The 26078-nt window shown below is 42.0% G+C and overlaps 1 protein-coding gene across 3 annotated transcripts in view; it reads right to left on the minus strand.

Moving 5' to 3' along the window:
- CAMK2A (calcium/calmodulin dependent protein kinase II alpha) overlaps positions 1–26078 on the minus strand; it is a 382548-nt gene that overhangs the window by 14075 nt on the left and 342395 nt on the right. For 2 of the 3 annotated variants that reach the window (XM_082256095.1, XM_082256094.1), the window contains 4 exons: positions 23041–23073; positions 20996–21044; positions 14009–14084; positions 12272–12366 (listed from right to left, as the gene is read on the minus strand). In XM_082256095.1, the coding sequence (XP_082112221.1) occupies positions 12272–12366; positions 14009–14084; positions 20996–21044; positions 23041–23073 (253 nt within the window). The remainder of the gene's footprint in view (positions 1–12271; positions 12367–14008; positions 14085–20995; positions 21045–23040; positions 23074–26078) is intronic. The other variant, XM_082256096.1, reaches the window with a different exon arrangement.

Consider the following 26078-nt stretch of genomic DNA (forward strand, 5'->3'; position numbering starts at 1 on the left):
TAACATCAGTAGTCTGCAAGATTTTTTAGGGGATGTTAAGGGACCACATACAAGACTTTAGTAATGAAAATGTTATTATTAGTAGTAATCAGCATGGATTCATGAAAAATCGTTCTTGCCAAACCAATCTATTAACCTTCTATGATGAAGTGAGCTGCCACCTAGATAAAGGTAAGCCTGTGGATGTGGTGTATCTGGACTTTGCAAAAGCCTTTGACACAGTTCCCCACAAATGCTTACTGTTCAAACTAAGGAAGGTAGGTATGGACCATAAGGTGAGTACCTGGATAGAGAACTGGCTCCAGGGGAGAGTGCAAAGGGTGGTGATTAATGAGGAGTACTCGGATTGGGGGGGTGTAGAAAGTGGGGTCCCCCAAGGTTCTGTCCTGGGGCCAATCCTGTTTAATTTATTCTTAAATGATCTAGAGGAGGGGATATCGAGTACAATCTCAGTATTTGCGTATGATACTAAACTAAGCATGCCAATATCTTCTATGCAGGATGTGGAAACCTTACAAGCGGACCTGAACAAAATAATGGGGTGGGCAACTACATGGCAGATGAGGTTTAATGTTGAAAAATGTAAAGTAATGCACTTGGGTGCCAGAAACCAGAAAGCAAGCTACTCACTAGGGGGGGGGGGGGGGAACCTCTGGGTGAATCTAAGATGGTAAAGGACCTGGGGGTACTGGTAGACAACAGGCTTGGCAGTGGCATGCAATGCCAAGCCGCTGCAAGCAAAGCCAACAGAATACTGGGATGTATAAAAAAGGGGATTCACTCCAGAAATAAAGAGATTATTCTCCCACTCTACAAGACTCTGGTCCGGCCACATCTGGAGTATGCTGTCCAGTTCTGGGCACCGGTCCTCAGGAAGGATGTGCTGGAACTGGAAAGATTTCAGAGAAGGGCAACAAAAATAATTAGGGGAATGGAGGACATCAGCTATGAGGAAAGACTACAAGCACTGAACTTATTCTCTCTGGAGAAGAGACGATTGAGGGGGTATATGATATCAATGTACAAATACTGTACTGGCGACCCTAGCATAAGGAACAAACTATTCAGAGAAAGGGAATACAATAAGACACGTGGCCACTCACTAAACTTTTAGTGCTATAATGCATTACAATGTGTTGCCATGCGAACAGATAGGCCTCATGCACACTGGATGTTTTTACAGCTGCTGTTTTTGGCGTCAGATATTTTTTTCGGCAGCCAGTAAACTTCCCAGCATGTTATCTTATGTGTCCATGCACTCATAGGCTGGTATCAGCAGTTTTTGGTGGGGGCGTTTTCTGGCTGGAAAAAAAACCAGAACTAGTGAGTTTTGGGAGGAGTTTTTCAGCTGTAAAAATGCTCTAAGGCCCCTTTAACAAGCTTTCCGATCAGGTCCGCCTGTCAGTTTTTCAGGCGGACCTGATCGGATGCTCCATGAATCCCTATGGAGCAGCGGATGTCAGCGGTGACAACTCTGCTGACACCCATTGCTATCCAAACGGATCCTGTCCGTGAAACCCTATTTTCCATCTGTCTAGAGGATTGGATTGGATAGGATCGGATGAAAAGGACAGGCGGTCCGTTTTTATCTGATCTCCCATAGAGGAGAGCGGGACTCTGACAGGTCAGTCTCTGCAAAGGTAGCCGAGAAGGAGCTGTCATCTGCCTGCTCAGCGGGGATCGGCAGATCGATCCCCGCTGAGCAAAACGGAGTCCGCCGGGCTGAAAACCTGTGTGAAAGGACCCTTACTCTGATAAAAGCTTAACCACTTCTTGACTGGAAGGTCCCCCCCCCCCCCCCCAAAGACCAGACATTTTTGTGATACGGCACTGCGTTACTTTAACTGACAATTGCGCAATCGTGCAATGCTGTGTCCTAATAAAATTGATGTCCTTTTTTTTCCCACAAATAGAGCTTTATTTTGGTGGTATTTGATCACCTGTGCAATTCTTATTTTTTGCACTATAAACAAAAAAGTGCGACAATTCAAAAAAAAAAAAAAAACAATGTTTTTTACATTCTGCTATAAAACATTCCCAATAAAAACATTTAAAAATCAATTTATTTCATCATTTTAAGCCAATTTGTATTCTGCTACATATTTTTGGTAAAAAAAAATCCCAATAAGTGTACATTGATTGGTTTGCGCAAAAGTTATTGCGTGATCAAACTAGGGGAAAGATTTATGTTATTTTTATTTATGTATTTTATTTTTTTATTAGTAATTGTAGCTTTAGCGATTTGTAGCGGGACGGCGACATTGCGGCGCACAGATCGGACATCTAACTGACATTTTTTTACACTTTTGTGGTAACCGGGATATTACTACAGTAATCATTGCTAAAAGGAATGCACTGTTACTGTACTAATGACACTGGCAGGGAAGGGGTTAACACCAGGGGCAATCAAAGGCTTAAATGTGTCCCTGGGGATGCTTTCTAACTGTGCGGGGGATGTATTTACTAAATGAAAACAGAGACCTGTGTTTCTAAATAAGAGCAACACAAGATCCCTGTGTTCATTACTGACAGAACAGCGGTGTGCTGTGTTTACAACGGAAAACCGTCGTTCTGTCTCCACAGGGAGCGATTGCGAGTGCCCGGCGGACAGCATTGGGCCCCCCTTTGGCGAATGGGCGTGCGGCCCCCACTCGCGGTCCCATGAAGCGACGAACAGTTACGTTGTTTCGCGGGACAGAGCAGACCTGCCGCAGTATATGTACTGCTGGCGGATGGCAAGTTGTTAAAAGTTCAGAAAAATGCAAAAAAAAAAACTAGGCTATTCAGCATTTATCAACGTTTTTGAGCCATAAGCTTTTGTGGGATTATAGTTTTGCTAAAAAAAAAAAAGCAAAAACGCCACAGCTGAAAAACGCTACTGCAAAAATGCTAAAAAACTCCTTATACAGCTATAGCTTTCTACTGCCATTTTGAATCATCCCTGAACAGCTTCTGGGCATGCCCAGAAGCTGTTTAGCAGGGAATGATGCGGCTGCACCGGAAGTGACGAGCGGGGCCGGTGCAGGCGCATTGACTCCTGGGATCGTTGATGCTCATCTCCCAGGAGTCAATGCAAGGCGCGGGCCGCAGCCACAGAGGGAGGAAGAGGAAGGAAGGTAAGTATATTTTCATTAAAAACAAGGTAAGTGAAAAAAAAAAAGTTAAATATCCAATTCTTTTTCAGGTTCATCTAAGCTAGCGGACGGTGAAAAAATAATTTTTAGGGTGGAACTCCGCTTTAACATTACTTTAAGGGTCCATGCACACTGGCTTAAACAAATGCTGCTCCTAGAGGAGTTTAGTGTTTTGCCTGTAGAAGCAACTATTGTTATCCCATGTGTCATTTCAAGCTCACCATTGAGCCCAGGTCCACACTGAGGCCGTTTTGAAATCGTGCGAGTTCAGCTGAGCCTGCACGATTATAAGCCAGCATTTCAGTGTGACTTCAGGGGCGATTTCACAGACATCTGTGCTGGTTCCTGGACAGATATCTATGGAAATCGCTCCCCCCCCCCCCAAATCTCCAAAAGTAGTACAGAGACTACTTTTGGTAATCAGTGCGGCCCTGCAAAGTTGGCGTTGAACCGCTTCAGACGGCGCAATTTCTGGCAATTGCCTCCGATTTGACATGCGTTTTGACATGTCAAATCGCATGTCAAATCAGACCAATGTGAACGGGGGCTTAGGGGCAGAAAAAAACTCCTCTGTTTTGCATTTTTTGAAAGTGGTTTTCTGGCAGAAAAAAAAACGTTAAACGCTCTTTAATGCTGCTATACGATCCTAAACGGTAGTAAAAAAAAAACGCTCAAAATTATTTTTTTTCTGCCAAGAGCACTGACGTTTTTTTAAGCCAGTGGGCATTGACCCTAAATGAGTGTCAAGTAAAAGGCAAGTACTGCAACGCCCTTTACGATGCATTGTAGCACACATGCACAACACACACCTTAACGTGGACCCACTGGTATGAATGAGCCCTCTTAGAAAACATAACCTGTTGGTTGTCCATTAGGGATGATCGAACTTTTGAAAAGTTTGGTTCGACCAGAACACCCGAATTTTCCAAAAGTTTGGTTCGGATTCCAGAACCCCATTGAAATCAATGGGACCCGAACTTCTGGAATCAAAAAACACCATTTTGAAGCCCTAAAACCCAATAAATGCCCCTAAAAAGTGCCTAGGGTTCTGGGTCATGCCCCAGGGACTATGAATCAGGCAAAAAAAAGTTCTTAAAAATTGTCGTTTTTGATATAGATATATATGTATATATGTATACCCTTAACCCAGAATCTGCATAGTGGGGTCACCCTGACATGGCAGAGTTCGGTCACCCTGACATGGCAGCGTCAGTTCACCCTAAACTACACTACGGTCACCCTGACATGGCAGAGTCAGTTCACCCTAAACTACACTACGGTCACCCTGACATGGCAGCATCAATTCACCCTTAACTACACTACGGTCACCCTGACATGGCAGAGTTCGGTCACCCTGCCATGGCAGAGTCAGTTCACCCTAAACTACACTACGGTCACCCTGACATGGCAGAGTCAGTTCACCCTAAACTACACTATGGTCACCCTGACATGGCAGAGTCAGTTCACCCTAAACTACACTACGGTCACCCTGACATGGCAGAGTCAGTTCACCCTAAACTACACTACAGTCACCCTGACATGGCAGCGCCAGTTCACCCTTAACAACACTACAGTCACCCTGACATGGCAGCGTCAGTTCACCCTTAACTACACTATGGTCACCCTGACATGGCAGAGTCAGTTCACCCTAAACTACACTACGGTCACCCTGACATGGCAGAGTCAGTTCACCCTAAACTACACTACAGTCACCCTGACATGGCAGCGACAGTTCACCGTTAACTACACTACAGTCACCCTGACATGGCAGCGTCAGTTCACCCTTAACTACACTATGGTCACCCTGACATGGCAGAGTCAGTTCACCCTAAACTACACTACGGTCACCCTGACATGGCAGAGTCAGGTCACCCTAAACTACACTACGGTCACCCTGCCATGGCAGAGTCAGTTCACCCTAAACTACACTACGGTCACCCTGACACTTAAAGCTATCCCTACAAAAACTAGATTTTTGAATCTAACTATAGTGGTATATAGTACCCTAACTACACTGCATATCCCTTTCCTCACACTAATAATTGCAAAATGACACTGGAGCAACACAAATGCTTCCACTCTCTTCCACAGCCCCTCTATTACAGTGCTAGAGTTTTGGCGGGGCTATGTTATATACTGGGGGTCGTATGGGGGGGCGTATTCACTCCTCATTGGGCTCTGGACCCCGTAGTCACTCCAATCACATTTTACTGATGTTTCTGGGCCAATGGTGAGCTTTTAAAGCCCAGTTCCTGTCCCATTGCATTTTTGGCGGTTCTGGTGGCCGAATTCTGAACTTTTACTGCAAAAAGTTCGGAATTTGGCCGAATTTAGAACACCCAACGTTCGGGTCAAACCGATGGTCGACCCGAACCGTTCGATCATCCCTATTGTCCATAAGGACTTTAGTGGGAATCACTACTCTAGTACAAATCTTGGGACATTTGAGGAACTGGCTGCTGCAACACATTGAAATGGTTCCATTAACTAAATATTACTGTACTAATTGTAGAAATGAGAGTCATAGAAACGCAATCTTGCAGATGTATCTGCAGGCCAATGAAATCATTAATTCAGTGGCGGAACATATTGCTGAATTATAACAATGAGGCTATGTCAAAGGCTTTTGTGTTCATCTTCATGTTTCAGCTACATGGTACTGTTGCAATATGTAATTAGCTTTTAAAGCAGACATGAGGTTATTTAGAAGAATAAACACAAAGAAATGGGAATTGTTGCTCAGATTAGACTGTCGTTTTTCAATGAAGGCTGGAAAACAACAGCTTGCCTGCTATAAAGAACAGACTTGTATATGATAATGGCAATGATATGTGAAGGCATTGTTTCTCGTAATGTGCACTTTCAATAGCAAGACCGGTTTTAGCACAGATGAACGAAGAGACACACAACATGTCTGTCCTTTGGAGGCTTCCATTGTGGATCTGTCCTTTTCTGAAGGCTTTGTGCAAGTGTACAAAGTGTGCAAGTGTAAGAATTTAAGCCAAAGGGTAGTCACGCCAAATATTGATTTGATTTAGATGTTTGCTCACTTTGCATTTTGTGAATTGATAAAAATAAAGAAATAATATATATATTTTTGAAAACATTCATAATTTACAGCATTTCTTCACAGCTGCCTAAAACTTATGCACAGTGCTGTATGATATGCAGGGCTGTATTTACTAAGCCACACAATGTGGAAGTTTGGTATTTTTAAATGTTTACCCTTTTTCTGGCAACCAATGTACTTTTGCAGTTAAAGCTGAATGTCAGGCAAACCGCTAAGTACACAGGCTAATTACATACAGGTATATGAGAGCTGTTTTACCTGCCAAATTATTTGTATTTCTGTCCAACCAGTCCTGAGATTTACACAGCCTTCCCATAAAGCACACCCCCTTCTAGGAAGGAAGGGGACCTGATCTTTCTCCGTTTCAGATTCACTTTCAATTACAGGTTTCCTCCCCAGCCTGTGACTAGACAGTGAAAGGAGAAGCAGCAAACTGAATAGGTCATCTCTCTGTTAGGGCAGCTTCGCACTGCCCTGCTGGTTAGCTGTGCTTTCCCATAGGCTTCTTTTATATCTCACAGTTTTGGTGCATGCAGGAGCTTTCAAAACTGCAGGACATAATTGAAGTCTATGAAAAAACACAACTAACCCCCACAAAAACCGTGGGTTAGCTGTGCTTTAGCCATAGTGCAACAAGGCATTGTGAAGCCACCCTTACTCTGCTTTCTTCTCCTATTTGCATGTTCCTTGCAGTGCAGCACAACCAAAAAGGTCCTTGAACTGCTTCTCCTCCTCCCTGTGCTCTTCTGTACAGACTGTGGACTATCAAGTCAGAGTCAGTACATCCACTGCCTGGATTTAAAAATATACATTTAGTAATGGTTACAGAGTTGCATTGCTTTGTGCTTTACATATCTGCCTGGAGTTTAGCTTTAAATCCAGCAAAAGGAATGGGATGGGAGGGGTGTTGTAGGGTTTACTGAGAGGAGTCCCGTAGTTCTGTAGGTCAAGCAATGTGAACCTAAATCCACTTTCTTTGGTTAGAGGATTGTCACAACTCTATATCTGATGTGACATAAAAAAGAGTGGAACCTGTAGAAAAGGGTGTCATCGTTCACTTATGCCTGAGGTAGTGTGATATCTAAATACAGCTCTGGTAATACGTTGATTGTACTTTGGTGGTTTATCCTAGACCTCACAGCTGAAGAGGCTTGCTACCCATAGGAGACTAACATGAAAAACAAGTCATCTTTGTCAAACTGCCAGGGTAAAGTACGGTATCTATAAATGTCACCTTCCAGTTGCTCCAAAAGTGGTAATCAGACATACCTGACATACTCACACATGTCAGATGATCTCTTCCCAAAGTTGATGCTATGCAATGACTTATTTCTGGTCATAGCCCAACAACACAGAATTCTCTAAAATGAAGTAATCATAAATAAAATAATAACTTGTATAGTGTGTTTGGACCACTTGAAGTCCACACAACTGGAGTATGTTAAAAGATATTAATTGTCTTACCTGAAATGTTCCCTCTCAATGGTATAAACATTATATTGTTTCAACGTCCCCAATTTGAAAAGCAGTTTTAGAGTACAATCTATAGAAACGATCGGAGCACTTTCTCTTAGGGCCTCTCATTCCATAAAGGAGGACCAGAAACTCTCTTTCTTCCTTTAAAAACCGCTTGCCGACCGCCTCAAGTAGATTTACTGCGGCGGTCAGCCCCTGCCAGGCAGAGTGACGTTAATTAACGTCACTAGCCTAGGAGGGTCTGGGGAGCGAGCGCGCGCCCGCGGAGGCGCGCTCCCGCGCGGTCACGGACCCCCCCGCGCGTGTGACCAGCGGACCCGATGTCCGCCGGTCACTCGCCGATCGGCGGGGGAGAGGGAGAATGTCAGGCAGCTTGTGTAAACAAGCCACCTGTAATTCTCCTCGCTGTAAAGACACTGATCACACGGATCTACTATGTAGATCCGTTGATCAGTGTCCTTACAGCTCAAGCCACAGCCAATCACAGTAGAAAGCACGCCCCTAGGGACACACACAGCCCCTCCCTCCCAAATAAAGTTAACCCCTTCACTACCAGTGTATTTTTACAGTAACAGTGCATATGTATAGCACTGATTACTGTAGAAATGTCACTGGTAACCCCAAAAGTGTCAAAAATGTCAGTCAAGGGTCCGATCTGTCCGCCGCAATGTCGCAGTACCGCAAAAAAAATCGCAGATCGCCGCCATTACGCGTTAAAAAAAAAACAACAAAAATCTTTCCCTTTGTTAGTAAACGCGATAACTTTTGCGCAAACCAATAAAAATACGCTTTTTGCGATTTTTTTTTACCAAGCATAGGTAGGATAAAACAAATTGGCTGAAAATGTTAAAAAATTTTGATTTTTACATTTTTTTGGGGGGGAATTTCATATAAAAAAATGTGAAAAATATTGCTATTTTTGCAAAATTGTCGCTCTTTTTTTGTTTATAGCGCGTGATCAAAAAATCGCACAGGTGATCAAATACCACCAAAAGAAAGCTCTGTTTGTGGGGAAAAAAAAGGCGTCAAATTCGTTTAGGTACAGCGTCGCACAACCGCGCAATTGTCCGTTAAAGTCACGCAGTGCCGAATCGCAAATTACCCCCTGGTCTTTTAGCAGGAAAATCCTCCGGGGCTTAAGTGGTTAAGGGGATTTATAACATTGCCTTAAGGACCCCTAACAGATTCATGCATATAAAAAAGGAACTGCATTTTACAGTTTTCTATGTTATTGCATCAATTTGTGGACATTAAGTGCTTGGCCATAGAGGTCCAAATACGCGGCAGTGTGCCAAGTAGATTCACTATGACAAAGGACTCTTACATCCAAAACAATAGGCTTCTCTATGAAGGCTAGCAGAACAACTGGCTTGTCAGTTGGTCAGAGATGGATAGAAGCAGAATGAGGCCTTCATGCGCTCACCCCCCTGCCCCTAAACATGTACCTGGCACCACTCTTGATCCAGTGCTGTCCCCGCCAGCAGACCTGCTCTGTGTGCCTATGGACACACACAGCTCAGCTCAGGATGGAGGCCGCACTGGTGACTTTATAGCAAGCGGCTTACTATGGGGGCACTCGGAGAAGAGGAGGAGCCAAGATCGCCGGCGAGGACCCCAGAAGAGGAGGTTCGGAGCCTCCTCCAATACCATTGCACATAGCAGGTAAATATAACATGTTTAATAAAAAAATAATAATAATAATAATAAGTTTAATAAAAAAAAAGTGACTATGTTAGTACACACTGGTGCGGTCATGGTGCAGAAAACTTTATACCACAGTTCATGTTCATCTGACTACTGCCAAACAGGGCCTAATCAAATGAATGTAATGCTTTCAATGACTAACATAGGCATTGAGGGGATGATTTATTACCTCCAAGCCACCTGTCAAATGCCTCTGAAAGGCAATTCAACTCAGATCACTTTTCAAAGGCAGAAATGATGGCTGCACAAGTAAAAATAAAATCATTAGGCTTATGATTCTGACTTCTGTTACATATTGCTGTTCTATGCCAAAATCTCAAAATAACTGAGTGGACTTAATCTTAAAGGGCCCTCGTTATGTCTACCAAGAGCCACACCTACCTAATCCCAGAAATAAAAAGGTGAAGGTGAAAGCATTTCAGTTCTCAACATGATAGTAACTGTCATTAAGGGTATGGACCAATGTGAATGTACCATATATATATATATATATATATATATATATATATATATATATATATATATATATATATATATATATATATATATATATATATATATATATATATACAGTGCCTTGCGAAAGTATTCAGCCCCCATGAACTTTTTGGACCTTTTGCCACATTTCAGGCTTCAAACATAAAGATATAAAACTGTAATTTTTTGTGAAGAATCAACAACAAGTGGGACACAATCATGAAGTGGAACGAAATTTATTGGATATTTCAAACTTTTTTAACAAATAAAAAACTGAAAAATTGGGCGTGCAAAATTATTCAGCCCCCTTAAGTTAATACTTTGTAGCGCCACCTTTTGCTGCGATTACAGCTGTAAGTCGCTTGGGGTATGTCTATATCCGTTTTGCACATCCAGAGACTGAAATTTTTGCCCATTCCTCCTTGCAAAACAGCTCGAGCTCAGTGAGGTTGGATGGAGAGCGTTTGTGAACAGCAGTTTTCAGTTCTTTCCAAAGATTCTCGATTGGATTCAGGTCTGGACTTTGACTTGGCCATTCTAACACGATATGTTTATTTGTGAACCATTCCATTGTAGATTTTGCTTTATGTTTTGGATCATTGTCTTGTTGGAAGACAAATCTCCGTCCCAGTCTCAGGTCTTTTGCAGACTCCATCAGGTTTTCTTCCAGAATGGTCCTGTATTTGGCTCCATCCACCTTCCCATCAATTGTAACCATCTTCCCTGTCCCTGCTGAAGAAAAGCAGGCCCAAACCATGATGCTGCCACCACCATGTTTGACAGTGGGGATGGTGTGTTCAGGGTGATGAGCTGTGTTGCTTTTACGCCAAACATAACGTTTTGCGTTGTTGCCAAAAAGTTCGATTTTGGTTTCATCTGACCAGAGCACCTTCTTCCACATGTTTTGTGTGTCTCCCAGGTAGCTTGTGGCAAACTTTAAACAAATCTTTTTATGGATATCTTTAAGAAATGGCTTTCTTCTTGCCACTCTTCCATAAAGGCCAGATTTGTGCAGTATACGACTGATTGTTGTCCTATGGACAGAGTCTCCCACCTCAGCTGTAGATCTCTGCAGTTCATCCAGAGTGATCATGGGCCTCTTGGCTGCATCTCTGATCAGTCTTCTCCTTGTATGAGCTGAAAGTTTAGAGGGACGGCCAGGTCTTCGTAGATTTGCAGTGGTCTGATACTCCTTCCATTACAATATTATCGCTTGCACAGTGCTCCTTGGGACGTTTGAAGCTTGGGAAATCTTTTTGTATCCAAATCCGGCGTTAAACTTCTCCACAACAGTATGTCCGACCTGCCTGGTGTGTTCCTTGTTCTTCATGATGCTCTCTGCGCTTTAAACGGACCTCTGAGCCTATCACAGTGCAGGGGCGTTTATATGGAGACTTGATTACACACAGGTGGATTCTATTTATCATCATTAGTCATTTAGGTCAACATTGGATCATTCAGAGATCCTCACTGAACTTCTAGAGAGAGTTTGCTGCACTGAAAGTAAAGGGGCTGAATAATTTTGCACGCCCAATTTTTCAGTTTTTTATTTGTTAACAAAGTTTGAAATATCCAATAAATTTCGTTCCACTTCATGATTGTGTCCCACTTGTTGTTGATTCTTCACAAAAAATTACAGTTTTATATCTTTATGTTTGAAGCCTGAAATGTGGCAAAAGGTTGCAAAGTTCAAGGGGGCCGAATACTTTCGCAAGGCACTGTAAAGCAGTGTGTAAATGTTGGTGCTTTCTGTATTATACCTGTATTAGATTTATTATAAGGAAATGCATATAACTGGTTGATATCATTATTTAATCAATATACTGTATATAGATATATACCTTAAAGCGATTGTGAAGGAAACTTTTTTTTTTAAATATCAAGCATGTCTATACTTACCTGCTATGTGCAACTGAATTGCACAGAGCTGCTGTAAACCTCCCCTTCTTGGGTCCCCCCCCGGGTGCTCCTGGCTGGCCCCTCTTCTCTGTCCAGTGCCCCCATGGGAAGCTGCTTCCCATGTGCGTGCTTGCTCCCGAGCTCTATTGCCACAGACACCGGGACTCAGCCCAGCCCCTTTTACTGTCTTTGATTGAGAGCACTGGGAGCCAATGGCTGCCAGTGCCCCAGCAAAGCGGGTGAGACCCAAAGGTGAGGGGAAAGACGAGCTTCAGACATGCACAGTGCTGGATAGAATGGAGGCTCAGGTAAGTAAAAGGGGGGGGGGAATGCTGATGTCTAAAAATTGTTAACCTTAATGCAAGGAATACGTTAAGGTAGAAAGGTTTTTAGGCTTTAGAACTACTTTAATTTTGGTCTACATAGGACTAAATCATCACCAGTCCCTGAATTCTTTGTAGATGGTAGGGGAACAGGTGATAAGGGGATCGTTATATAATTACAAACTTACAATTCTCAAAGTAAAAGCGATGGAAGTCTAGACCTTCAACCAAGTTTCCCAGTGCTTCAGGCTCAAACGCTGTCATTCCAGGGTCACACATCTTACTGAAAGGTAGAACAGGCAGTTAGAAAAACAATGCAATAATATGTAGAAAAAAACATTCACGCTCATTTTCTTGCAGTAAAACATTAAAAAATGAGCAGTTTTAGTGAAAATCCTATTAATTCCTTTATGACTATTTCATACCTATCTTCTGCAGCTCAGTACAGTTTTTATATACAGTTTTTTTTAATGCAGGACATGCATTAAGCAGGCCCAATAGAATTTTTGTTAAACATACAAAATGCATGTATCATGCAGTTTTATACATTCATTTTTAAGGCCTCTGCATCATGACATGCTTTGGTAAACAAAACCTTTCTCTCTGAGTTTGCATATTAAATTAGCAAAAAATGCACAAAAACATGGTTAAAGCATGCAGTAACACATGTAAAAAATGTGTGCTGCTGCAAAATAAAACAAATGAGCAGGCCCTAAAATGCACATTGATACCAAAAAAGGTCATCCAGGCTGTAATTTCTGTAATACATTACAGAGGAGACAAATACATGTGTCTTGTATGATAATTCTAAGTTTGCTGTGGTTCCCCTGCCTTATATAAGCTAGGAATAGGCACTGGCGCTTGACATGTGAACTCAACTTAATGCTTGCAGCGCAGTCTATTGAGAGTCAAGTTGGCTGTTTCTGTAGAAAGTAGCAGCCCCCCAAAAAAAGCAATTTTTTAGATAAAATATATGACGCTTGTGTGCATGGAAATTTGTTTGGGTTTAAATAGTTTTTCACTCCAAGCTACGCAATGTGAATGAAAACACAGCCCAGAAGATGGTCTGAAGAAGCTTAGGAAGAGCTCAGGTGACAGCAACTCAGGAGGAATTCAGAAGCATTGCAAATACAAGCTAAATGCATCTGAAAGCATGCTGCATCCACCTTACATTTCAGATATGATAAATATTTTTTAATATTTTTTATTTATGTACAGTCATTAATCCAGTAGCAAAAATCTTGTAGCTGTGACTATTTTTGACCTGTCTGTAAAGAATAATTCATCTGATTAAGTGTAATGATTATGAGAAACCGTAAATGGCAATGTTTACCAGCAAGATAGATGGTGCCACATCTAATTATTATAGCAAGACCAAACAAGTAAAGTAGTGACCAAGGCAGAGCTAGGACAAGGGGTGGGCAGGAGGGACGGTTTCCCTGGGTGCAATAGTTTACTGAGTGTAGGACCCTCTAAGCTTGCACATCGTGAATGGGGGAAGGGGCGCCATTTGGCATCTTTGCCCTGGGCGCTGGATGATCTTGTCCCGGCACTGGACCATGGACTTTATAGACACAACAACACAACAACTAATTGAATACAATTATTATTATAATACTACTAAACTATTACTAAAAAATGCTTTTTTTTAATTTTTTTTATTAATACAACAATAAAAACATAAAAAAGAGGAAAAAAAAGCCAGTATATTATTAATGCATTCTATTATCATTGAGAGGTAACCCCATTTATAATTAACTTGCTCATCTGTAAAGTGGGTTTTCAAATTTACCCTCACGAACTGCATACTATAAATTGTTACTCATGCGTTATTCATGCCTATCCTTGCTAAAACTTTGATAAAAATTTAAAAATGATTTAATAATAATAATAATGTGTCCGTGTATAGGTGTACTTATACTCACGTGTAACACTCAAAGTCGCCATTGCTAATAGCCTCTATCAGCTGCTCTGTCACTTTAATAATCTCCTGCTTCCTCACTGAAATCACGAGAAGAGTGAACATTAAATCAGAGATCAGATGTCAATGGAAACGTCAATGGAATGGTGTCAATGTGCTATAAATAAAATGAGTCTATTGTAAACATCGCTCAGAATTGTCACCTTCAATATCTAAGCTTGCAGACGTTTGTCCTAATTATGTATCCTGCAGAATTAAATTACTGAGAATTGCTTATACTTACCGCTTCATTTCCTAATTAGTACAGAAATGTACTAATTTAATTAAATAAATTATTTAAAGTGTATGTTACCCTAAAAAAAATAAAAAAAAATTAAAAAAAAGATCCTGTTCCCTTAAATCATGTTATACAGCACAGTGCTTGTGCTGTGCATTTTGGTCCCCTGTATCACCTAAAATACCTGGCCGATCCTGCCAGTTTCTGCCCTCCCCCTGTACACTGACCACGGTATACCATGGCTGCTTACACCGTGGTCAGTGTACGTGTCTCCATCATCCGCAGCCCTGCACTGTCCTCTCTGTTCTCCTCCCCCCCTCCTCTCCCTGCCTGGCTGCTCATTGGTGCTCTCCCCTCCTGCTGCTCTCATAATTATTTTAAAATGATCTAATCCCCTCTGTAATAGAACACTAACTGCCCCTGTGCCTGTGTTATCGAAAAAAATATGCAATCTGTACCTAAATCCGAGCGGCTTCCGGTGATCAGGTGACCGCTTGACTCTTCCTCTCCTCTCTTCCCCTCCTCCCTGGCAGAGGAGAGATCTGGGGAGTCAGCTGAGCGATGGGAGACACTGGGATTTAGGTACAGATCTGCATATTTTTTCTATAACACAGGCACAGTAGCACTTAGTGTTCTATTACAGAGGAGATTAGATAATTTTATATAAATGACTTAACAACCACTTGAAGCTTTTGAAGGACATAGCAGTGCTTTAAAAAAATGTCTTAGCTAATAATAGCTAAGTGCAGACACCTTGCAGTGCCTGTGAGATCCAGTTTTAGTCTTCATCTCTGTGTCCCTGTAGAGCCCCTTGGATTCACGCTGTACACAGGGCCATAACTACTGCCCAAGCTGTCATTAAAGCGGTATTAAACCCAAAAGAAAACATTTATTATATTACAGCGTAACAATTCTTAGATATGATGGCTGTATTAGTTTCCATTTTCATGCTTTCTTTCTTTTTTTTTGTCATTTGGTGATCCAGCCAGCAAGTTTGTTTCCCCAGCAGAATGTATTATTTTACATGGATGAGACAAACCACTTAACACTGGTAGTGGTGATTAAAATGATCAGCTTTTATCAAGAGGGTATCATGAAACCAGAGGGCAAGACCAAAAGTGGGCCCTAGGCTTTGAGAAAAAAAATGTGGGTGTGGTTTAAATTGCACTAAATATTAGGCATGGCTTAAAAGGGTTGTGGTTAAATAGAGTCTGAGATGACTTGCATAGTGCAAAATACTGTAATATAAACAGGTAATGTAAAATAGAGTCTGAGATGACTTACTGTACATAGTGCAGAATATGATAATGTAAAAAGGGAATGTACGGCGGTGGGTAGTATGTGCAAGAGAGGAGTATGGAGTGTATGGCGGTGGGTAGTATGTGCAGGGAGAGGGGTGTGGAGTGTACGGCAGTGGGTGGCATGTGCAGGGGAGGAGTGTGGAGTGTACAGCGGTGAGTAGTATGTGCAGGGAGAGAAGTACGGAATGTATGGCGAAGAGTAGTTTGTGCAGGCGAGCGTTGCGGAATGTATGGCAGAAGGTAGCATGTGCAGGAGAGGGGTGTGGAGTGTACGACGGTGGGCAGTATTTGCAGGGAGAGGAGTGCAGGGGGTATGGCGGTGGTTGGTATCTGCAGGAGAGGAGTACGGAGTGTATGGTGGTGTGTAGTTTGTGCAGCAGAGGAGTGCAGAGTGTATGGCGGTGGGTAGTATGTGCAGCAAAGGAGTACGGAGGGTGTGGGGGTGGGTAGCATGTGCAGCAGAGGAGTGCAGAGTGTATGGCAGTGGGTAGTATGTGCAGGAAAGGAGTATGGAGTGTGTGGGGGTGGGTAGTATGTGCAGCAGAGGAGTGCAGAGTGTATGGTGGTGGGTAGTATGTGCAGGAGAGGGGTGTGGCGTGTATTGTGTTGGGTAGTATGTGCAGGGAGAGGAGCATGGAGTATATGGCAGTGTGTAGTATGTGCAGGAGATGGGTGCGGGGCGTATGGCGGTGGGTAGTATGTGCAGGAGAGGAGTGCGGAGTTTATGGCATTGGGTAGAATGTGCATGAGAGGAGTATGTAGTGTATTGCCATGGGTAGTATGTGTGGGAGAGGAGTGCAGAGTGTATGGCGGTGGGTAGTATGTGCAGGAGAGGGATGTGGCGTGTATTGCGTTGGGTAGTATGTGCAGGGAGAGGAGCATGGAGTATATGGCAGTGTGTAGTATGTGCAGGAGATGGGTGCCGGCTGTATGGCGGTGGGTAGTATGTGCAGGAGAGGAGTGCAGAGTTTATGGCATTGGGTAGAATGTGCATGAGAGGAGTATGAAGTGTATGGCCATGGGTAGTATGTGCGGGAGAGGAGTGCAGAGTGTATGGTGGTGTGTAGTATGTGCTGGAGAGGAGTGCAGAGTGTAGGGTAGCATGTGCAGGAGAGGAGTGCGGAGTGTATGGCATTGGGTAGAATGTGCATGAGAGGAGTACGGAGTGTATGGCCATGGGTAGTATGTGCAGGAGAGGAGTTTAGAGTGTACTGCATTGGGTAGTATGTGCGGAGTGTATGGTGGTGGGTAGTATGTTCAGGAGAGGGTTACATAGTGTATGGCGGTGGGTAGTATGTTCAGGAGAGGAGTGCAAAGTGTATATATTATTGATATCTACACACTGAGTGCTATTACCTATGTATAAAACTGATATCTGTACAGTAAGTGGCACTTGGAGTGTTAACCTGGCCAGAACCAAAGGCACTGTGTACAACTAAGGTGTAGGTGGGGGCTCCGTAAAAAACTGATGTTTGTTAGGACTGAGTAAAAGTATGGAATGTATAGCATATAAACGAGGTCAGAAATATATAAACTGTTACTTTGTTTATTTTAAAGCAGTACTTTTGAGAACTTGTGCAATAAATGTAGAACCTTTCTTTGTTGCTTGTACATTTTTTTTTTTTTTTTAATTTTGGATAGGGCATGGAAGGTTTATAGTTTACGTCAGGTTTTTTTTTTTTTTTTGTCACGTGTGTCCCCACTGGGGAAACTGACCCTCATTTCCTCTCATGTTGCTGGTACAGGAAGTTAGCTGAAATTACTCCAATAGAGACACAGTGATTAATAGAAAATGTTAGAAAGTTATTTCTCCGTATAGTCTGGTCAAATTGATTTTGAATACTTTCAACAACATAGAAGAAGTATTTTCCATGCCCTGGCAAATTAGTTTTTAAAGTGCTCCTGGTAGGGGCCTTCAGAATTTTTATTTAAGTAAACTTCAGCTTGAGAGATGCTGTACAGTGATTCTGCAGCATCTGTTAAATAAAACGAAATAAACTAACACATTTGTTTGACAGTATGTTCACAGCTCTAAGGTGTTACAATGTAAACTGTGGATTAAAAATAGCCACAGTGCTTTTAAATGTAATAGATGCAGCACTACAATCATCCATCCAAAAAGCTGAACTCTAGTTAACTCTAAAAAAGACAAGGCTGTGCCTCCATCATGGAAGGGTTAAATGCTTGTTTTGTTTAGGGCAGCCATTCTCAACTGTTTTACTCCTGATAAAACCCTTGAAATCATTTTTTCGGTCCCGAGGACCCACTGCTAAAACCAATTTATAGGGTTCAGTAGAAAAATGCCCCTAATTGGTGGCCAGTAAGAAGAAGGCCCCCTTTACAATGATAGTCAGAACGCCAACCTTACAGACAGCTAAAAAGATTACCTGTTCACTCTGCCATGTGGTTTTGGCCCCCCGGCACTACACAGGCACTTATAGATAGAAGGTCAGTTAGCCACAGCTCAAGGAACCTCTAGCAACCTCTAGAGGAACCCTAGGATTCCACAAAACCAAGGCTGGGAATGGCTTGTCTAGGAGGTACGAAATAAGGAGCCATACTTCCCTTTACTCCATCTGGCTTAAAATCCTTAGAACCACCAGTCCCCCAAAGCTACACTTCTGCACCACTCATCTAGATGAGGTTCCCCAGCGTCATCACATAAAATGCAGGACCAGCAAGCTTGTGCTGTATTTGAGGATGCAGAGGGCCCACTCACACTCCACATCCTAGAAAGTGCTGGCTGCGGGGGTATCGAGGAATAAGGTAATAAGCTGGCCATACATTAATTGAAATTTGGCCAGTTCAGTAGGGACTGGGCAAATTTCAATTCATGTATTGGCATGCTGATTGTACGGAAATCGATCTAACGATCAACTTTTGTACAACCAGCCTGTTGGAAAATTTCTGCATGTTCAGTGCCGCCGGCTATAGCTGGCACCACCGATCAAGTTCTGTGCCGCCAGCTATAGCTAGCACCACCAATCAAGTGTATTCTGATGATGGAGAAGTCTCCCCACTGTCAGAATACGATAGCTCAGTGGATGTGTGTGAATGGGGGAATCAAGTCGGTTTTTTTGGTTCAACCAGCTGGTTGAAAAAAAAGAATCATCTATGGGCTGCCTTTTTCCCCTAAACCTAGACAAAACAAAGAATATATAATGTATAGACATGCACTTATAATGTTATAATTACTGCTATTTTTCCAACACTTTATATATTTATTACTCGTGTGGATTATTTTTTCACTATTTCTTTATTGAGTGCTGCTTTATTTTTTTTGTCAGTTTTTTTTTTCAATATTGCTGGGGTAGCTGCGTTTAGGGTGTTTAGGTGATGTCTGTGTTCATGGTGTGGAGTTATCATTTATGTTGAAATAAGTCATTAATCTTTGCAGTGCAGGGGTGGGGGGAAGGCATGTACTGCTATTTTCAAATGTGTTGGGATACCTTTTATATAGTCTTTGATGTATGAGCAATGTCTTTTAAATTTGATGATAAGAAAGATGAGCCTGGCAATGTAATTGTAGGAGCAGTGCAATGACAAACCTTATCTATGACATTATCTTTCTGTATTAGAAGCAGCATGATCCTATGATTGCGCAGAGGCTTCTACAAGCACAGTAATAACATATCCTACTCTAATTATATACATAAAGTCAACCTATCACAAAACTAGGCGATTTAAATTGTGCATGTAATGAAAAACGTAGGTCACCATCAGTAAAATCTGCATGTTAAGGTGCATGGATGCAAAGACAAAGACTGTATTTATCTAAACACATCTCACATTTCCTGTAAAAATTATGCTTGGCTCTATTCATCACACCCCATGAGCCTTCCTATCAGTCCTTGAATATGATAGGCTGCCTTACTGACCAACAGATTTAAAGTGTACCTGTGACACTTGCTGTGTGTATAAATTAGAGGGCTGGCAGTTTGCCAGGATTCTGTTGTAGCAAAAAGTAACAGAAAAAAAAACAAGATTTGAAGACAAATTTCTCCACAATGCTTAAATCTACAGAGATGATTGTGGGCTTGTTTTTAAAGTGATTATACAATACATTCAGTGTTCATAGCCTGGGCACAATTTCACACTAAAGTACAGGAGGAAGCAGGGCCTAGCACAACCTTTACAGAAAATGGTGAAATTTGCATTTAATGTATTATTTTTCTTATCTTTCTGTATCAGATTGTTTTAACACACAGCTTTTGCTGAAGACAACCTCTGTGTTTGCACTTTCTTTTAGCATTTGCACAGTTTAAATTGATTAGTTAAGTGCCAGCTTTACATTAGGGCACAAGGGTGTTAGCTTGAGTCACATTTAGCCTCCTACACAAAGAAGCATCTGCAATTTCTACACCTACAGTTGTTTTAATATTAGTGTACACTCAAATGCATATTTGTTCTCTCCTAGGCCAGCCACCATGTGCTGGCCTGTGTTCCTCTCCACACAAACACATGAGCGGCTCTGGAGGAAGGTGAGGTGGACTTGGCACATTAGAGAGACTAGGGGAAGCTCATAGGCATGGGGCCACTGCAGAGTGCTGGATGCACCTAAGGAGGCTGGGGGGCACTACATAGGGATCGAGGTACTCCAAGGGACTGGAAGATTCTCAATGGGGCTAGGGTACACCTGAAATGGCAATGAAAAGTATCCAGAGTACTCGAGAAGGTTGCAGATATCTAAAGGGCTAGCAGCTAGTGTGCCAGTGCATGTGACTGGAGGAATCAGCAAGGGGCAATGGAGAGGAATGGGAGATACCTGAGGGGGCTAGGTGGTACTTGTGGGAGCTGGGGGGCCGTAGGAGATTTGGGGGGCACTGCAGGGAGCTGGGGGGCTGAGGGGGTGGCGATGGGGGTCTGCAGGGTGCTGTGTGCAGAGATGCTTCCCCCAGACTGCACTTACTTTTCAGACCTCCTTTTAGAACAGACACCCAGCAAAAGGTGAAACTTCCCCTTTTCTGGTTTCTCACATAATAAGGGAGAAAGGAACAATGGCACTTCTCTTGGATGCCTGTTCTGAAAGGAGTTCTGTGTAAAGCTATGCACCTTTGCATCCGGTAAGGCATTGATTTCTGAGGCCAGATAGAGCAGTGGCTGGTGCTGAGATACAAAGCATTCCAGCGCAAGGCACCTACTGCAGCTCTTCTGAGCGTCCTGTAACCTATGGGATCGCCCCCAGTTCCCAGGATACTTACTAACTATGACCATGGTGGCTCTCTCAATGGCAAGGTCAGGTAGGTTGTGGTAGGTTTTAACATGGAGGTACATTATCTCTGAATTGATTTTTGTACACACCTGGTGCAAGGGATTAGTATCTATTCAGACAAACATGCATGTACCCAATAGGGTTAAAAATATGTGTAAGTGCTACATTTGAGTCTGGTTGCAAATAAAGTTGACCACATACCTTTGGTATCTTCGTCTTCAATAGTAGTATTTGTACTTTCTGATGATTCCTGAATAAAAGCCAAAAAGGGAGGAAGAATTGTATTATTTCAGGTGAAACAACATACTATGTGTTTTGGGCACCAGAAGAGCACCCCATGGTGAGGAGGTTCTTGCTGTGCATCGAAATACGTCCTTTTCAGAAGTTGAGGCGAAGTTCCCCTGCTTTCTAAATATTGGCCACTAGATGTCATCACTGACCAGGAAAAATGGGTTATATTGATAAAATCCTGTACTTTTTTTGCTCTTTATCAACAGCAGCTCACTGTATTCTTTTGCTGAGAACATAAAACTATTTTATATCCCAACATTATGTGCAGTCTTCATGTCTAGGAGGCAATTACAGCTCCCACATATCCCAATACCAGCTGCACCAACTGACTGCACACAGAGCTGTGGCTACAAACACAGCTGCTCATTCCTCTGTGAGCCCCATAGTGAGGATGACATCGCCATCTGCTGGGCAAAAAAGGTACTGGACAATTTATTACAGAATGCCTTTGTAATGGTCCATTGCCTTCTTGTGCATAGCAAAGAGCATGTGCTGTACAGTGGGCAAAAAAAGGAGGCTGCTCGGACTGGCACAGTTTGTAATCTCATTGTACAGAAGGTTCATAAACCTAACTAGACCTATTTTGATAAAGTAATGCAAAAGTGATAATGACTATGATGTGCAAACTACATTATACCCTTAAAACCAGGCAATCGGGTCTCAGTAATTATCTCAGTTAAAGAAAACATTTCATGACAAACATGGAGGCTGGCAATGATGAACTCTGCTGAAAATGCCAGATGCCTGACTGTTATAATTTTGCTTCAGTTCTGCATACTTGTTACAAAATAGTGACTCAAAAGGTAATAAAGCCAGTAAGTCAGCAAAACAGCCAAGCAGCGAGCATTTTAAGAAAGAGGACAATGATGACACCCCATTTTTCTCACAATAGATTTACTTTAGGTGAAGACTCCTAAATGCATTGGGTGGGTTACTGGATTTTGCACATCACAGCTGCTTTTTGCGCTGCCTTACTAAATCAGTCAACTAAAAGCTAGAAGCTCTATTTTTTTTACATCAGTTTATAACAAATATGGAGTTACATTTATTAAGTCCACTTTAAAAAAAAAACTCCACCAACAATACTCTTAAGCCTTAGCTCTGGGTATGCATGTTACTATAGAAGTTCTATGAGGTTAGGTTTTGGAAAGTTAGGTATCACAGTGATTTTGCAAAAATAGTATCTTCCCTGTCTTCGGGAGACCCATGTAAAAGGGTATTTTCAGTGTATTTATAATGTGAATTTGCTACAGTGTTTAGGGCATTTTAAGTGTAAGGGTCTGTGTCGACAAGATTTTGTTCACATCAGAAGTGCTTTTCTCTCCATACAAGCCTATGGGAATGCCAAACGCAGCTAGAAGCAGGTTGATGCCCCTTACAACAGTTGAAGGTTAACTGCACCTGGGAAGCAAACTAGATGAAACATGTAAGCACTTAAACTGATCTCAGATTCAAGGTTAAAGCAGCAAGCTGCATTTGGCCATCCACACAACCCTAAAGCCCATCGACACAGGCCCTTATGCTTTATTATTCCATTCTTTAGTGGGTTCTACATATGAATATATGGATTATTGTCTTCAGTAGCTGACTTCTACCATGGATGGGAGCGATGAAGAGTACCTCTTTAAAATTCCACTATGTGTAATGCTTCCACCATATCATTCCCAAGCATGTGGCCAGTGTACAAAGCTGGACCTGACTACTAAACCATATGTTTTTGTAGATATAATCTGATGTGTCCTGTGCCATTCTGAGTAGACCAAAACGCCTTGTAAATTGAGCAGTCTGAAGCCTTTTAGGCCTTCCACAAATTTTCCTTTGGCACTGAAGATGTATTGTTCAGTATCTCTGAATTTCTCACCCCTTTTGCAGACTGCTCTATTCACAAGGAACTGCAAAGCTCCTTACTGGGACTCAGAGGAACCAGCACTGAATAAGACAAAACATAGACTCACCATCAACTGGACACTGGAACTGGACTTTCTTTTCTGGAAAAACAAGGAGAACAGATAGGAAGGATAGTGAGACACACAGCCAGCAGCACAGTGACCACAGAGGGAAGCACAAAAGACAACACAGTGACTGCAAGCATTACCAGAAGCACTTAAAAAAAAAAACATGGTGCCAAAAGCATGAAGATATACAATAGGAACACAAATAGACGACAAAGCAGGGGCAGCCATATAACACATCAGATGCAAAATTGAAGCTGTAATAAAAGAAGGAAGGTGAGAATTATGGATTGCTGGTGTGACACCAAGTAGCATAGTAGCACAAGATCTGCAAGGAAGGCGTGAGTGTTTCTTACACAATGTGCTGCAGAAGCATATAGAAGCAAAAGCACAATCAGAGGGTAGAGAAGGGAGCACAGCGGGAGACATACATTAAAAAGAGGCATCCTAACATGTCACCAGAATGTCAACCTGCACAAAAGTGAGTGACAAAGGTAAGAGAGGTACATGGCCAAGGCTCAGGACAGAACACAGTGACCAAAATTGAGTCAGGAGAGAGAATGGAACCAGCAAGCAGAGCCTGAATGAAGCAATGGTTTTCTGCATTAAAGGGAACATGTATATATACTGAGAACACATCCCTGCTCTCAGCCTATTGAATAGGTTTTTTGTCCTTCTTTATTCTTTTCTAATTCATCTCCATCATGGCATATTTTTTTCAGCACATGCTGAGGGACAAAAAAACAAAATAACTCTTTCTGAAGACTAGCAAAGACTTGGGGGTGTGGGGCATGAGTTGGGACTTTATAGGGTATTGTTACCGTTACTTTCTGAAGACTAGTTTAAAGCAGCCTTTTTCAACCAGGGTGCCCAGGCACCATGGGGGTGCCTTGGCAAAATGACTATCAATTGATCAAAAATTTTATATAAGTAAGCAGATGGACAAAGCCTGCCTTTTAGTTACACAAAGCCAGGGGTTTTCATTATGCACTATTACGAATTTCTAGACACTGGCATCCTAACAAACAATGATGTCATCAGTTGATAAGGAGGATGTCTGTCCCTCCACAGCATCCTTGTTTGACACTTCTCTGCCTCTCTCCCTCAGCGCTTCCATCACATTAGCTGACTGATGGAGAGAAATTGAGGGAGAAGAGAAGCATTGGAATACTATTCAGTACCAGTGTGCAAAAAGTGTATTTGCTTTGGAAGAATAAATCACCTCTAATGTTAGGTGTCCTACTTGTGGATGTTGCTGAATTATGTTAAACTATAAGAATAGTTTTTTAAATTTTAGAAAGGGGTGCCTCGAGACTGTCTATAATTTTAAAGGGTGCATTGGGATTGTCTATAATTTTAAAGGGTACCTTGACTAAAAAAATGTTGAGAAACACTGGTTTAAAGGTACAGTCCACTCAATAGTTATATTTTACCAATAGGTGAAGCCTGGTCTTCAAATAGTCAATCCCTGGCTTCTAATATGTCTTTGATACCCCAACTGTGAACTCTCCCCACAATCCTTTCTCATCATCTGTTCTGGTCTTTCTGGGGATTTTGACCTTTGCTGTCCACTTTCAGAAGTTCTAGCACCTTATGTTACCTTTTCTATAATTACAATACATTAAAAATTCAATGGCCAATGTGGGCACTCCTTATAGCAGCTACAGTAGGTGTAGAGACTAAGGAACTGAAGCTGAGACCAAAAAATATGGGATATGGTATGAGAACCAGTCAGGTGATTTAACTCTCCCTCCATGTACCAAAGTATCAGGTTTTGGCAGACTGATCCCTTAAAGTGAGACGAAACCCTCCAATCCTTTTGCAGCCATCTTGGCCATTATTTAGATATGCATTTGCCATATTGCTGCATATGTGATCAGCTATGACACCAGCCATTCCAGAGCTTAAAAATTAATTTGAGAGTTGGCATAAGCACACTGGCAACTGTGACAGTTATCACCAGAGGCATGCATGGAATGTAGCAATGCTTGGGGAACAGAAGGGCTTCACTGACACTGCATTTGCCTAAAATCTGTGACAAGAATCCGGCGTATTCCTGCAGGCGGATTCAAATAATTGCAGATGCTCAGCCTGTATGAAGTAATGACAGGCTGGGCAAGGCTGCAGCTATCTGGGGGGGGGGGGGGGGTTCAGATGAAATATCACATGGAGCTATTGGGAACAGATTATCTTCCCTGAATGCAAGGAATGCACTGGATTCTTGCTGCTGCTGTGAGTAAACTCCCATGCAAATGAGACATTAAGTCAGTGGGTTTAGTTCCACTTTAAGAGTTGAAATAAATGGAGGTTGTAGTGACACGGAGATAAGTAGAACATTATGGCACACAGAGTCACCGTTACTATATTTGTTTCCTGGCAAGAAGAGGCCTGTGCTAGAAGTCCTTGCTCCTGCTGATCATGGCTAGGCTTCCCCTAATGCATAACTTCTGGAAATCCCTAATTCACTACCATAAGGGAAACTAATGCAGCAGTAGGGTCTTTTTGGTCTCATTTAAAGCGGTGAACCCCCAGAACCATGTCTATTTACAGTTAATGTTTATGTTATATTTCAGAAGGTTAGGTAAGGAGTATTTTTTTATGGTTAGGGTTAAACTTACAATGAGTTTAGGTGGTAAGCATAATTCTGGGAACAACTTAAGATATATCTGAAGTCAAAACTTTTTTTTAATCTTGGATAGACTAGGATAAGGTTAACATTTTTTTTTTTTTGCTAGCTGTATCTCATTGGAGGGAATTATCCTCACGTTCTCTCCCATAGGCATAATAGGAAGTAAAAAGAAATCTCTCAGAAAAAAAAAGGAAATACTCTCTGAGACAGCTGGGTTCCCATTGGAAGTTTTCCAATCTATTCTTGTTCCAATAACAAATAAAAATTTCTAATTTTCCCTTACTTCGTGACAATTGTCAACAGGAAATATAGAGAATACGTAGACCTCAATGTAAAAAATAACAGAGGTTGCAATTCTTCATTCAAAATTATAAAGAAAACATTTTTGACTTAAGATAGACTTTATCGTGTA

This window comes from Pelophylax lessonae (genome assembly GCF_965119305.1).
Source record: "Pelophylax lessonae genome assembly, chromosome: 4".
Lineage (NCBI taxonomy): Eukaryota > Metazoa > Chordata > Amphibia > Anura > Ranidae > Pelophylax > Pelophylax lessonae.